The sequence below is a fragment of the Hipposideros armiger genome, unplaced genomic scaffold (genome assembly GCF_001890085.2).
Source record: "Hipposideros armiger isolate ML-2016 unplaced genomic scaffold, ASM189008v1 scaffold_7, whole genome shotgun sequence".
NCBI classification, from domain to species: Eukaryota; Metazoa; Chordata; class Mammalia; order Chiroptera; family Hipposideridae; genus Hipposideros; species Hipposideros armiger.
This window is the reverse complement of record NW_017731357.1, coordinates 8,351,777-8,366,767: the sequence shown is the minus strand read 5'-3', so window position 1 is coordinate 8,366,767 and position 14,991 is coordinate 8,351,777. Positions and strand designations below refer to the sequence as shown.

The following is a 14,991-nucleotide window of genomic DNA, read 5'->3' as shown; positions in this document are numbered from 1 at the left end:
AAAAAAAAAAAAAAAAAAAAAAAAAAGAAAGATTAATCAAGCCTCCCAGTGGTGCCTCTAGAAATTAAAAAAAAAAAAAAAAGTATAGGCAGGAAACATTAGTTTTATCCTTTATTCTATATTGAGATTTTTTTTATTTGCAGTTTGATATTTGGGGTGGAATACTGCTTATTTTTTGTTATTAGGAGAGTAGACTCATTGGATTTTGTCCTATGCTCTTCATTTATGTGTGTCACTGAAGGTAAAATGACCCCTAATATGTGAGGCAGCAAGTAATCAGTGCCATTTGCTCCCTTGAAGAACGGTTTCCCAAAGTTCACCTTGGCCCTATTTGTCTCAGACCAAATGCATCCTTTATGTCCCTTCAACACTAACTGCCTTCTCATGGTCAAATTCTTAAGTGGCTCTTTGGTTAAGGATAAGCCTGACCACCCAACAGACACTTTAGTGGTGGATTGAAAACAACGCCTCTAATAATTAACTCACCTTTCTTCTGGCAAAAAATAAAAATACAAGAGCTCAGGCTAGGAGAGGATATGTTTATATTTCACACCTTAGTCACAGATCTAAGTGGCATCCTAGGGCCAGTAGCACTAACCGTGTGGCCTAATAGCATTCCCACTGAGGACAAACAATTCAGAAGTGAAGCCTTGAGATTTAAAAAAGACTTTCAGAAGTTACCCTGGGAGGGCTTGACTTAGGTTGATCACAGGTCAGGAGGAGTGCACGCTAGAGGGGAACGCAGGAGAGGAGAACAGGGTACCAGGCCAGACACGCTTAGGATGGGTAGGGTTAACTACAAGGTAGCTACAAGAACTTCTAAGGCTTTCTTTATTTCTGCATGATTTTCCCTTTAAGTGACTTATTTATTAGGCTTAGTCAGGTACACATTATGGATAGTTCAAATGAACAGACACAGCTTGACTCTGGAAGGGAGTGGAAAGCAAGATTACTAGATTTAAGACTTTTGGATGCAAAATAGATGTATTCATAAATGTACATAAATGACGGCCAACTAGAAATAACACTGTTCATGACACAGAGAATTTCAGACTCTGCCCTTCTGTCTCCCAAATGGAAGGGCAGTGAGCTGTGTTCCAGCAAAGTCCTCATTACTTGGGGAGTTTGGCTACTCTAGCACCTGGGTCAATTCCAATTGTGCTAGTTAACTAACATATTAATGTAAACACAGGATACCATGATATTATAAAAAGAAACATGGAATTTTCTTATTTTAGAAATAAGCAAAACACTCATCTCTTTTATAATTAACTACAATTTTACTCATTAACTTTATGAAAATCTGCAACAATGAAGAACTGTTAGAACTATATCATTTTCTAAATTTGAGAAAGCTCTTAGAAAATGACATTTTCACTACAAATCACACCTTCAGTCATAGCACTTCGTACCTATTAAGTACATTTAAATTAATCTACACACATCTGGACAACTACTTTAACTCACATACAGCACTTACCTTCAAACCGAAACAATTTAGGAGAGATTGGCAGAATACTGTCATTTTATAAAAGAAAAGATAAAGTTTAAATACATTCTTGTTACCAGAACCATGTAAGCTGTAAAAAGGTAGTCTGGAGTGGTCAGTGGACACACATCTTCTCTTAAGACCACAGTAAAAAAGTGAAATGGCCTGGGTACCACAAAAGGGCCCTTGTTTCATTGGTCAGACAGCACTGGGAGCTGCAGTCTTTGGTCTGGCCCAGGGCACTGCTTTTTACATTGCTTAGGGGAAATACCAAGAAACCAAATGTTCCTTATGAGGTTTCAGTTTCCTTAAGAATTTGATCACATTGCATGCTTTAAAAACTAGAGATTGCTATCAGAAGTCAGCCTAGAGGTCACCCTGGGAATGGAGGATGGGAAGTGGCTGGAAGGGGGTTGAAGGGGAGCTTCTAGGAAGCTGACACTGCTTTTCCTTAATCTGGATATTAACTACATGGGAGTGTACAGTTTGTGGACTATACATTGAGCTATACACGCATGAGATACTTTTCTGTGTGTATATTAACTTCAAAAGAGTTTTTTTAAAGTTTTAAAAAAGGACTATAAAGCGTAAAATTTTATGCTACAAGTCTGGATTTATGACATGCCTCGACGTCATATAGGGTAGAAAACATTTTGCAAATAGGCTAATAGACCATGGACCTTTATATCTAAGCCATATCAGGTGGGAAAGTGTACATTTTTACGTCTCAATTTCAAGGTTTCTTTAGGACAAGTGTTAACACGTAAGTTCATGTTTAATTACACTAGAAATCACTGAGGCGGGAGTAGAGAGTGGGAAGGGCATTAGGTACAAAGACCACAGAGCTGCTTTCCAAGCCTGTTTCCATGACTCACGGTCTGAGAGAGGCACCTAATTAATGTACTTTACAGTCTATATGTAAAATGGGAAAACGACATTAGCAACACCTACCTTGGAAGGTTTATATTGAGATTAAAAAGATTATTAACAGAGAAAACATCATGAGCAAACAGTATTTGTATTTACATATAAGTGTTCTGTGAAGGCCCCCTCCATAAAAAGGAACTTTTCAATGGTTGTCAATACCTTTTCAACTGAGTTGTCAATGGTTTCACTGTGGCTATCTGCAGATCCCTAGTGCACTCTGAGGACTGTCAAAAACCAAGAAGCGTGGACACATTTGATCGTAATGCCCCAGGTTTTATCACTAGCTCATTTAAAATGTTCACTTATTTATTCTACCCTCTTGTACACATCCCTTTATTTTCTTCCAGGAGCCCGACAGCCAGAGCAAGTGAGGGAGGAGGGAGGCACGCCTGTCAGGAGCAGTCGGGGGCACAGCAGGGAAGCGGAGGAACGGCCTGGGCTGGGCTGCAGGCCGGTGCGGCCCGCCGCAGGGGACGATGCTCCCAGGCCCTCACGTTTTCCAAGAGAAGTCCACAAAACATTTTTTCTATGTAAAATCTCCTGATATTTCTGTGTTGGCAACGGATTCACATGTTTAAAAAATCACTATGTATACCAAACAAAAATAAATCTGCAGGCCAGATTGCACCCATGGACTGCCAGTTGCAACTTCCTAATGGTTAATTCCAATGACACTACTTTATAATCTCTAAACTTTTCCTTTTTTCTATGTACCAACCTCTTACTTCATTCCTAAGCCTGTATTTTCCCCACCATATACACTAAAGTTTGCCTCTGATGAGCAGGCCTGCAAAAATGAACATAGTGCTCAGGGTACAGAACATCTTGCTGGTATAGTTTTTTCATTTTCACTTTTACTCTTTTTTAATCCCCCCCTCCTTTTTCTCAGAAAAATTATTTTCCTCTCTAGCTTAAGCAAATGCATGATACATGATTACACTTTATGTGCGAATTATTTTTTTAAACTATTTTGATAAACAATATTAGGACAGAGATAAATCTATGGTCCCCGTGACTAACATCCAAATTTTAGGCTAACCATTGGAGTGCAATCAGTCTTTCATCATACTTTCATCATGTGGAGGGGCAGTGTTTGACCAGTGTATGGTGTGTAACAGAATTTCATTCTACCCCATATTTATGGGTTATCACTATTGTACTCCCACAGATCTATTTCCATAAACCAATTTTGGGGCAGTTGCTATGTTATAGTTAAACAAAAGTGAGGTTCATAGAGCTAAGCTTGTGAGATTCAGGAGGGTAGCACTGCACCTGACTTGATGGGGTTACAGAGGATTATTAGAGTGGTACAGGTCACCACTTGCTGAGTACCTCCAGAAAGTTTCATGTGTTAACTAATTATCAAAAGACCCCCGACCCCCTTTACTAAAAGACAGAAATAAGGCTCGGAAAGGTTTAAAAAAGAAAAAATGTTTCCAAGTGTCCACAATAGCTAGTCAGTGAAAGGCTGAGATTTGCACTCATGCCTGCCTACTAGACTCCAGTGCCCTTGCTCTTTCCCAGTTCTGCTCGAATAAACTGAAGATCATAATGGCTGCTCTCAGAGTCCCTCCAACCCCAATGATATCCAAAGCATTGCAGACTCCTTCTTGTTGACAGCTCACTTCAATAACGTCCTATTCTTATATACCATTGTTTATATTAATAGTAACAGCAACTAAACATTTAGGATTTTCTTTTCCCAGAGCACCAAAGTCCCTGGAATACACCTCCATTCCTAAATTGGGAAATATGCCAGTAGCACTCTTTGTCTGATATTTATTTTTCAAAGTCCAGTGTGATTCCATTTCTCTGCAAAGCAGACTTGCTGGCGCTCACTCTGCTGGCAATGTGGGCTCTGCCCGGCCCTCTCCTGGGCCTCTCGCAGGCCCTCTCTGGAGCCCTCTACTACTCTTTGGCTTGGGCAGCAAGCACCTCTTTCTTAGAAAGTGTTCCTACCCCACCTCCTTCTCAGACTTCCCTTTCTCAACCTCCCCTTACTTACTGATGTTGCCCTGAATTTTGTCTTCAGTTCTCTTTCCACCCTACGACTGGTGCCTCTCATCCAACTCGACAGTGTCATCTACATATCTGTGTTGGTGATACTCAGCAGTCTCCCCTGAGCTCCAGACCCAGGCATGTATCTGACTGCTGAACATCTCCTGGATCAACAAGCCCCAAGAAGTCTCCTGAACTGGCCCCTACTCTTTTCTTCTCTGCCTTAGAAAATGGCACTCTTTCCAACCAGTTCTCCAAAAACAAGCCAGAAACAAGAAAAGCTTGGCCTTTTCACTCCCTTCCAAGCTACATCTCTTGACTAAGCCCTCCAAGTCTGTCCCTAAATCCCCTCAATAATATATGTACCAAATTCTCCATCCCCACTGTCCCAGTCCAGCGCCCTGCAATCTCATCCTGGTCTACTATAAATGCCTCCTAACTGGCATCCCTGCTTCGGTTCTGTTCCCTTCCAATCCACCCTCCATATGGCTGCCAGAATGATGTTACAAAAACCCAACTGGGATCATATAACTCTTGTTGTTTAACATCTTTTACAACACATAAGGCCCTCTGCCCTTCTATCCAGGACCAAAAATGCTCTAGGACATGCTGACAACGACACGCTCATGGCTCCCATCAGTCTGAAAAGTCTTGACCTCCATACCCCCTTTGCCTGCTTAGCTTTTACTTTCCATGACTCAGTTCACCTTTCATCACTGCTCCTTGGAAGTCCTTTCTTAGCCTTTCTCTGTGGCAGCTGAAGTGCCACTCCTGAAGTACTCTATCGTATGCATAAATTTTCTGGTTAGCCTATAGAAATAGCCAAGAGTTCCTTGAGATCAGAAGCCATATCTTCCTCTCTGCACACCCACGGCACAAAACCTCTTCTTATTATTAATGAAGGGATTTAATAAAGGAAAGTCATCCATCTGTTTTCAGATCATGTTTTTATCTTTGTGCAGTCCTGGCTGAGTACATGGGGGTATCAGGAAACAAAAGGGCATTGTAAAGCAACAGTTAAGGCAGAGTCACAGGAAGTCCCTTTACCTGTTCTTTCAAGAAGCCTATGCCTCCCTAACATCCCTGAGAGGGAAGAGGGCTGCAGGAGGCTGACTGCAAGCAGCCCTCACTTCTTCAGGTCCACCTGGTTTGGGGAAGCTTCTGTTGTCTTTTTAGCACTTGGTATATAAATATTTGTTGAATAAATAATATGTACCAAATATTAAGTTATGTGCCAGGTACTTGGCACGTAATACCACATTTAGCTCATTGAGGATGGGGCATTTATTTTATTATTTTTATTTTTAATTTATTTATTTTAAGCTGAGCCATCCTGCCACCTGTTGGCAGCTCAGCGGCTGCTCAGCTCGGGCTGGGCATCGAACGGCTGTTGCTCAGAGCTCAAACTCTTGAGTGGTCTCTTAATCAGCTGAGCCACTCGGCCGGCCCTAGGATGGGGCATTTAAATATATAGATGCAAATCTGCATCACAGGTCCACAACGTGTTAATTTTCACAATGGAAAGAATGGAGGAAGGAATTAGCTGCAATTCCTTCCTCCATGGTAGCATTTTATATTGTATATAAGTGTACAGCAAGTTTTATCTCTACAGTGAAATAATAACAAACGTTTCAATTGCACTCACCTCAAGGGCTGCTGTTCAGCAGCAGCAGAGCCTTCTGTGGGACTCCTTTGTAGCTTACCTTTAAGGACTGTCCTGCCAGAGTCCTCATTTGAAACTGTAACTCAATAGATTCTATGTACACGACTCACACTTGCCTCAGAAATCATCACTGATAAACTACAGTGGAAGCCTCATCAACCAGCAGATGGGGTGATGAAGAAGGAACCAGTTATTCCCGTCTATTTAACCAAGTATTAATTCAGGTGTAAGCCAGTGTTCTTTTGACCAGAGCACTATGCCTGCATGAGCTACTGCTTCTAAAAGTGCACAAAGTTTTTTTGGCCAGGGAAATGTGAAGAAATGGGTAAGAAATGCTGTTTTAAAAAAATGGTTATCTAGACCAGTTCAAATACCGAAGCGGACACATTTTATGAACATCATTTCAGTATTGCTGGCTGATTATCGCCTCAGTGGAAGATGAATAACTTGAGTTTAAGAGTTTCTTATCTCCCTGGAGGTTTGTCCTTTATGAACTCCACTTCTGTCATCCATCTTAAGTCTACCTTTTAAATAACCATGCTTTTCACTTGAATTAATGACACAGCACATACATCTTTATAAAAATATTAATTCTATTCTACTAACACTTAATGGATGTGGGAGAATGTGGGAGAATTTGGTAGAACCCTGTGATGCCAAATCAACATTTTTGGTTAGTTAGGGGAAACTACCAGAGATCCTTGTAGCTAAGACAAAATTTACAGTTGCTTCTAAGAATTTCTTCATTTCATATTCTCGTCTTTCTCCTCATAGCCTTTCTCACTCAAGGAGAATCAAATGTGCAAAGAATTCAACTACACAAAATTCACAGGAAGTTTACCATCAAAATCCTCCTTGATAAAAGAAAGTACAAGAAATCCCTCATATCTAAGGAAAAACTGGGGAAGGAAATCAGTCGAAAAGGGAACTATGAATAAAGAACACTCAAACAAATTAGCTGCCTTAACTACATTGAAAATGTTAGGGGTAGACTGAAATTAGTGGAAATCTAGCCTCTAAAATTAAATATCTAAGATCAGTTACTCTTTTCACAAACAACTGCTGACTGTATACATTTAATTTTTATTTCACTTGAAACATTCTGACAAGCAACAAACAGAATTACAGAATAGTCAACGAAGAATACATTGAGAGTACATAATATATCCTGGGAATGAAGGTTCTGACAGTACACTTAAAGCATGGAAATCATAGGAGTTTAGAAATACAGAATTACAGAAGGAAGACAAGAGACATTAAAGCTGTCATAAATTCTTAAGAGTAAAAAACAATATTTTACAGAAAACTAGATTAATTTTAAAGTGTAATTGTCTTTTTAAAATTGTTTCTTATGCAAATAACAAACATGATAGAGTAAATCATCAGCCTAATAGAATGAAAGAATTTAAGAGTTAGAAGCATAGCTATCTTATCATCTAACCTACTCCACTTTACAGATGAGGACACTGAGGCCTAATGAGTAGCTTTGCCTGGCCTATAAATACTTAAAGATTTACAGTACTTCCAAATTATATGTTTAAGTTAATCTCCATTTCATTAGACATACTGTCATTTGCCTAGACAGTAACTAAAAGAGACTACATTATTAAGATCTGAGCTCTGAATCCAACTGTCACGTGGTCGGTTGTTGCAAAAGGATGCATAAAATGTAAATAGAAAAGACATCACTGTTTCTTTAAAATGTGAATTCCTCATGTTAGCTTTAGAATACTATCTGCTCTTATAAAATTATTCTACATAGTAGGTAAACGGTCATCAGATTGAAAATAACTGTGCTAACATATTTATAAGAAATCAGGTATCTTTATAGCCCTTAAGGATCTATGCCATTTTTGTATCCACAGACAAAGTACTCTTATAGTGCACTCCTATTTCCTAAATCTGTCTTTAATGAGGAATATATAATTATCTGCTATGACCTTTTGATATTTTCTAGTTATAGGTTAACAATTTTGGGTGAAAATACACCAAGGTATTAGTTTAAGAGGAGCCAAAATTTACTAGTGCCTTGTGTTGTCTTTATCAGTCATTATTGTACTACAGGTAAAGTAACCATGACATAAAATCAATTTAATAAAATGTATTGTGTGCCTGTTATGTGTAAGGCGATCAAATTGTTTTTTGGCTGGACATAATCAGGTCAAATTTTAAGTCTGTTACTTCAGTTCCAAATAATGTGGTAATACATCATTCCAGAATTTTTTAGAACCTGGTGGCCTGTTTTCTAAAAGTTGTTTTGACTGTACCGGTGTTCTAAACCTCTGTACTTGATGCTCTTTCCCCTTTCCCTCTGTGTTAGTAATAAACTTTTTTGGATATGTTTTATCTCTGTCATCTATCACAGACCCTTTAATTATACTCACTTTTCTGGACTCTTTGCCTTCACGCTGTCTTCCCAGGCTTACACTCTCTTCTTTGCCTGTCCCTTGGCATTTCCCCTCCTCTTCCTCATTGTCAGTTTCTTCCTCTTCCCTCTCCTCCACTTCCCCCTCTTTCCTTTCCCTTTCCTCCCCTTCTCCCTCTTCATCCTCCCCTTCTCCCTCGACTTCCCCTTCCTCTTCTTCCCCCTCCTCTTCCTCCTCTCTTTCTCTCTCTGCTTCCCCATCTCCCTCCCCGTATTCCTCCTCTCCTTCCTCTTCTTCCCCCTCCTCTTCCTCCTCTCTTTCTCTCTCCACTTCCCCATCTCCCTCCCCGTATTCCTCCTCTCCTTCCTCTTCTTCCCCTTCCTCCCCCTCTTCTTCCTCCCCTTCTCCCTCCCCCTCTTCATCCCTCTCTCCCTCCTCTTCCCCTTCTCCCTCCTCTTCTCCTTCTTCCTCCTCCTCTTCTTCCTCTTCTCTGTCTCCCTCCTCTTCTTCCTCTCCTTCCCCCTCTCCTTGCTCCTCCCCTTCCCCTTTCTCCATCCCTTTGTTTCTTTCTTCCTCGTGGCTTTGTTCCCTCTCCTTTCGCTCCTGTTTCTTTTCTTCTTCTAAGTCTTTCTCTCCCTTACCCTGGCTCTCCTGTTCTCTCTCCTCATTTTGCCTCTGTTCCACTCCTGAATTACCCTCCTTCCAGAGTCCCTCATCTCCAGCTTCAGGCACATCTTCCACTTCTCCCCCTAACTTTCCATTGCCTTCACTCACCTCTGCTCTGTCTGTAAGGTCATCTGACAGGATCTCTGCTTCCTCCTTCTCCTTTCCTCCAGGCATCTCCACATTTTTCTCTATCTTTTGTTCCTGTACTCCACTTCTTTCTGAATTCACTGCTTCTTCCTCTTCCTCTGGGACGTCTGACAAGCAGTCACCCCTAACATATTTTGCCTCGGACTTGAATATTTTATGTTCAGTCTCTTCCTCATGTTCTTCTTCAATAAATTTTGAGTTATACCATAAGTTATACCATAAGTTTTGGTCAGTTTCCACCTCATCATCATTTTTTTCTCCACTACTAAAGTCTACTGACTCAGGCGGCTCTAAGCTATCAATTGTACCCTGATGACTTAGATTTTCAACTTCCAAGTCACTGTCTGGCTCCTGAATAGATTTTCTTTCACTGTCAAAGATCCCATCGTCCTTGTTCCTTTCCTTAACAAAATCATAATTTTTTTCAGTATCCTCACTATTCATGTCCTTATTTGGTAAGTCCTCAAAGGGTATATCAATATTTACCATAGTCGCTTCACGTTTTCTTATAGCCTTCAGGCCTGCCTGCTTAGTTTCCTTGTCAGAGACTATTTCTTCTCCTTCTGAATCCTTCTGACTGCATCTTTCATCACTTTCCTTTTCTATTACATTATCATCAAGTGGATAAATATCATGCTCATTTCTACTAAATATCTGGTTTTGCAAGCCCTCCACATCGGTGTTGGCCTCAGGCCCAGGCTGGCTTGAGTCATCACCTACATCCTCATTATCTGAGAACGCCTTCACACACATCGATATTGGTATCATGTATGTTCCTTTAGCCAAATATTGTTTATACACTGTCCCGTGTTTCAATTGTTTGGACATCTCTTCACGTGCATATTCACTGCTATCATCACTTTCAGTCTGAGCTGTATGCTGCTTCAGTTTCTCAACTGTTTCTTGTGTCTGTAAATTTGTTGAAGTAATCATCATACTACTATTAGTTGACAAAGGTAACTTACCTACTATAAAAACTGCCAAGATATTGCATTATCAGTTTCACTAGGCGAACAAACACATCCAGTTTTACTAGACATTTTGCTCCAATTTTCTTTTCTTTGGGGATAATTTATGCCACTCTCTAAGTCTATGGTACACCTACTTTTGATTCAGTAACTAATGTATGTCTGTGTTTAACTTTCATATTCTTACTACCTGCCATAATTTTGCCATTACTCACAGTAGCATCAATATTTCTTCTCTGACCCATTTCTTAATTTGAATCAATTCTTAAATATAATATATTTCCAGACTGATTTTGCAAAATACTGTTTAAAATGTATACTTCTCTTACATGCAGTGTAGTTCAGTTTAATTTTTTTCAACCTGTCCTTTCATTTCAATTGTCAAATTTTGATTGGTCTTTTGATTCCATCAAATTTACAAAATTTAAATAAATGAAAATGTGAAAAATTTAAAAATCAAAATAATCAATAGCTTACTTCTAGAAGAAAATAACTGAACTAAAAACTGCAAATGAAATCTTTATGTACTAAATAATAATGAATATATTTCTCTTTTCAAAACAAAATCTTGGGTTTTCAAATTTTTGACCATCATATCTGTTATATTATTTAATTATAATTATTTGCATACATGAAAAAACCACTATCATGAAAATACTTAAAGTAAAATGTAAGATTTTTTAAAATCTATGAAATTACACATTGACATCTGAATGACACATTAAGAATTTGAAATTAATTTCCTTCTGGACAAAATAAAGCAAAGAACAAATTACTGACCTAAATTCTACAAGCTAATGGATTGAAATATTTGATGAATTTGGGTCTCTGGGCAGTAAAACCTCACTAAACCAAGTTTCAAAAATTGTGATGAGTGCTAGGCCCAGGAAGAGGTAAGTTCTGCTGCTTAAACAAAGTATTTAAGGGCTGGCCGAGTGGTGCATTGGTTAAGAGTTGGCTTGGGACGCCAGCTCTGAGCAGCAGGGTCATGATTCGGATCCCACACTAGGGCCAGTGACACTGCCCTCTACAGCTAAGATGGTGAACAACAGCTCGACCTGGAGCTGGGCTGCCGTGAGTCGCCGACGACGGCGTAGGCTGCAGTGGGGCTGGCTGGCAGCAGGCATGAGCTTTCATGAGCTGCCAAGAGCCACTGTGTGCGGCCCTCCAATGGCCAGCGAGCGACAGCCTCACCTGGGAAGAGCGCAATCATAATGCCAAAGTGGGCCAGTGAAGCGATGTCCTCCACAACTAGACTGAAGAACAAGAGGACAGCAACTTGTCTGTTCCCCTCCCTCAATTCCCCAATAAAAGAAAATCTTTAAAAAAATTATTTATAAAACACAAGTTAAAAATTTCATATATAGAAATACTATAATAAGTCTTTAATTCACCAAAGTAGGCCTGGTAGGGCCTCTACTTAAAAGAAATACGTGAAGTATAAAATATATATGAATTTAAAAGGAAGTGCTTTCCTTTCCTATTTGTTCTAGGTCCTATTCTTTAAAAAGGTCACAATTCTTTCAGGAGCCCTAAGAGAGACAGAAGCCCAGGTGCCAGAAACAATTTCCAAAAGTAAGTCCCTTTATCTCCCTAGCACAATAAAACAGCACAGAAGAGGCAGAGACCAGAGTCTAAGACAAATGGAAGGAAAGATACAGGAAAGCTGTCTGCTTGGAAGTATAGTCAGTCAATAAGTCAGTCGACATTACTGAGCTTCCACAACCGTGTTAGGAGAACAGCTCTCCCATATCAAAAAAAATAAATAAATAAAATACGCTGGGCTGGCCGAGTGGCTCAGTTGGTTAAGAGCTGGCTTGGGACGCCAGAGGGCCCCGGTTCGGATCCCACATATGAGGGCCAGTGACACTGCCCTCTACAGCTAAGATGCTGAACAACAGCTTGACCTGGAGCTGGGCTGTCGTGAGTCGCCGGCAAAGGCGTGGGCTGCAGCCCCTGCTGCACTGGGTTGCCATGGACTACCGTGTGTAGCCAGCAGCCAGCGTGAGCGGCCCTCAAGCCGCTGTGAGCGGCCGTCTAGAAGCCGGTGACTGATCTGCCTCGTCCAAGAAGAGCGCAATGATGGTGCCAACTTGGGCCAGTGAAGCAACGTCCTCCACAACTAGACTGAAGAACAAAACGACAGCAACTTGTCTGTTCCCATCCCCCAATTCCCCAATAAAAATATTTTAAAAAAATGCTGTTATTCACTATGCCTCTCAGTAAAATATAGATAAGATTAATGAGAATTGGCACAACACTTTTTATAATTTGGAAAGATTCTCTTGTATTTCAGTCACTTTGATTTCATAAGGATTTTTAGCTTAGCAATGTGACAAAGGCACTAGAAATATAAATTCAACATTTTCTATAGCCTTCTTCCTTCAATTTACATTTCTCCAATTTAGTCTTCTAATCCCCAAATCTCTCATCCTTTCACCCAACTGGTCCTTAAAGCCAGGAAAAGCAAAGGGTTTTAGGGTAGGCGTTTATCTTTTCAGGGCTGTGAAAACAAGACCATTCCTTCCTCTTGCTATTCATTTGTTATTCATTGAAAGTCTGTTTTTATCACCCATGCACAGTTTGACTAATTTCCAAATGTTTAATATTGTTTTTTTTTTAAAGATTTTTATTGGGGAATTGGGGGGATGGGAACAGTGCTGGGGAATTGGGGGAAGGGGAACAGACAAGTTGCTGTCGTTTTGTTCTTCAGTCTAGTTGTGGAGGACGTTGCTTCACTGGCCCAAGTTGGCACCATCATTGTGCTCTTCCCGGGCAAGGCACATCAGTCGCCGGCTTCTGGACGGCCGCTCACTGCGGCTGCTGGCCGCTCACGCTGGCTGCTGGCTACATACGGTAGCCCATGGCAACCCACTACCAAGGGGCTGCAGCCTACGCCATCGCCGGCAACTCACAGCAGCCCAGCTCCAGGCTGAGCTGTTGTTCAGCATCTTAGCTATGGAGGGCAGTGTCACTGGCCCTCATATGTGGGATCCGAACCGGGGCCCTCTGGCGTCCTAAGCCAGTTCTTAACCATCGCGCCACTCGGCTGGCCCTTTAATATTGTTTTTATGCTATCAATTCCTTGATAAATGAAAGCCTATTCCAAACATTAGAAAAGCAATTGTCAAATATTTTCACCAAAACCACAACATTTTAGAGCTAGAAAAGATGTTAATATCATCCTGTAAGGTGAGCACAGTAACTCACCTAAAGTCATACTCGATTCAAGTCCCAAGAGCCACTCTGATAAACAGTAGCCTCTTGTAATGATTAAGAACTGCAATAGTAATCTTTCGCCTTGGTGGCAAGCAAGTATGGGTATCATGACTTGTTAGTGACTCCAAAGAGCAAATTTCAGCAATGAAATTGTCACTCTTGTTGCATCACAGAAAATATATACCAAGAAGCCAAAATTGAGGCTATCTACATTGCATCCCTCTTTAAAATTCTAAAGTAACTGAATGCTTGCCTTTCTTGTGTTCTTTCCAGAAACCTTTCAAGAAAAAAAAATTAAATGGTTCTTACCCACCATAATAAAAATAACTCTATATTATACCTTTTGTTTTTGAATTGGTGATAATTTTGAAGACTTCTCATTGGAATTTAATCTCATCATGTGTGTCTGAAATAAACAAAAAGGTATATGTTCTAAAAATAATAGACTATACATGATTATATACTTATACATTCTTATATATATAAATAATATAAAACAGTTCAGATAGTTATAATCAACTTTCAATTGCATACTTATGATGTGAGAATTGAAATAAATTTTATTCTATGTAACCTATACCTTAATAAAGTTTATTTTAAAATAAAATGAAACCAAAACGAAGCTTTTTATGCATATAACAGAATAGGAAGTAGACAGATACACATACACACACAAATACATAATAAAATAAAAGTCAAACTTATATCTAGATACATAAATAAGAAAATAATTACCATATTTAAGACATCAGTAGTTTCTCCGAGGCTTTCTGAATCCTCTGTTGAAGAACTACCTGCCTCTTTCCATTCAGTCATTGTATCTTCAAAGTAATCTGACAGATTAAAAGGGAAAAGAGAAAACCAGATTTCAAAAAAAAAAGACAGCTGGACAATAAACAAATTATTCTGTAATATAAAGTGCAGATGTAATTTTACTGAAGGTCCTTTAACCTCATGTTAATGAACTTGAACAAAATTCATTCACAGTAATAACAAGTTTTAAAACATCTTTTTGAAAGTTTGAAGATTTTGATCTGATGAGATAATAAATTCTTTTTTTTTAAAGATTTTTATTGGGGAATTGGGGGACGGGAACAGCGCTGGGGAACAGACAAGTTGCTGTCGTTTTTGTTCTTCAGTCTAGTTGTGGAGGATGTTGTTTCACTGGCCCAATCGGTCGCCGGTCATTGGTCGGCCGCTCACAGTGGCTCCCGGCAGCTCACACCGGCTGCCGGCCACTCACGTAGCTCACGGCAGCCCACTGCAGCCCTGCTGAAGCCTACGCCGTCACCGGTGACTCACAGCAGCCCAGCGCCAGGTCGAGCTGTTGTTCATCACCTTAGCTGTAGAGGGTGAGCATCATTGGCCCTCAATGTGGGATCTGAACCGCAGGCCTGCTGCTCAGACCTGGTGCTCCCAAGCGAGCTCTTAACCAGCTGAGCCACTTGGCTGGCCCAACTATTAATTCTTTTTTTTTTTTTTAAAGATTTTTTTTATTGGGGTATTGGGGGGAAGGGAACAGTGCTGGGGAATTGGGGGAAGGGGAAC

At 40.2% G+C, this 14,991-nt stretch overlaps 1 protein-coding gene across 2 annotated transcripts in view; it reads right to left on the bottom strand.

Annotated features, from left to right (window-relative positions):
- SRPX (sushi repeat containing protein X-linked) overlaps nucleotides 1-14,991 on the bottom strand; it is a 186,926-nt gene that overhangs the window by 133,026 nt on the left and 38,909 nt on the right. For both annotated transcript variants that reach the window (XM_019650206.1, XM_019650213.1), the window contains 2 exons: nucleotides 14,179-14,276; nucleotides 13,784-13,849 (listed from right to left, as the gene is read on the bottom strand). In XM_019650206.1, the coding sequence (XP_019505751.1) occupies nucleotides 13,784-13,849; nucleotides 14,179-14,276 (164 nt within the window). The remainder of the gene's footprint in view (nucleotides 1-13,783; nucleotides 13,850-14,178; nucleotides 14,277-14,991) is intronic.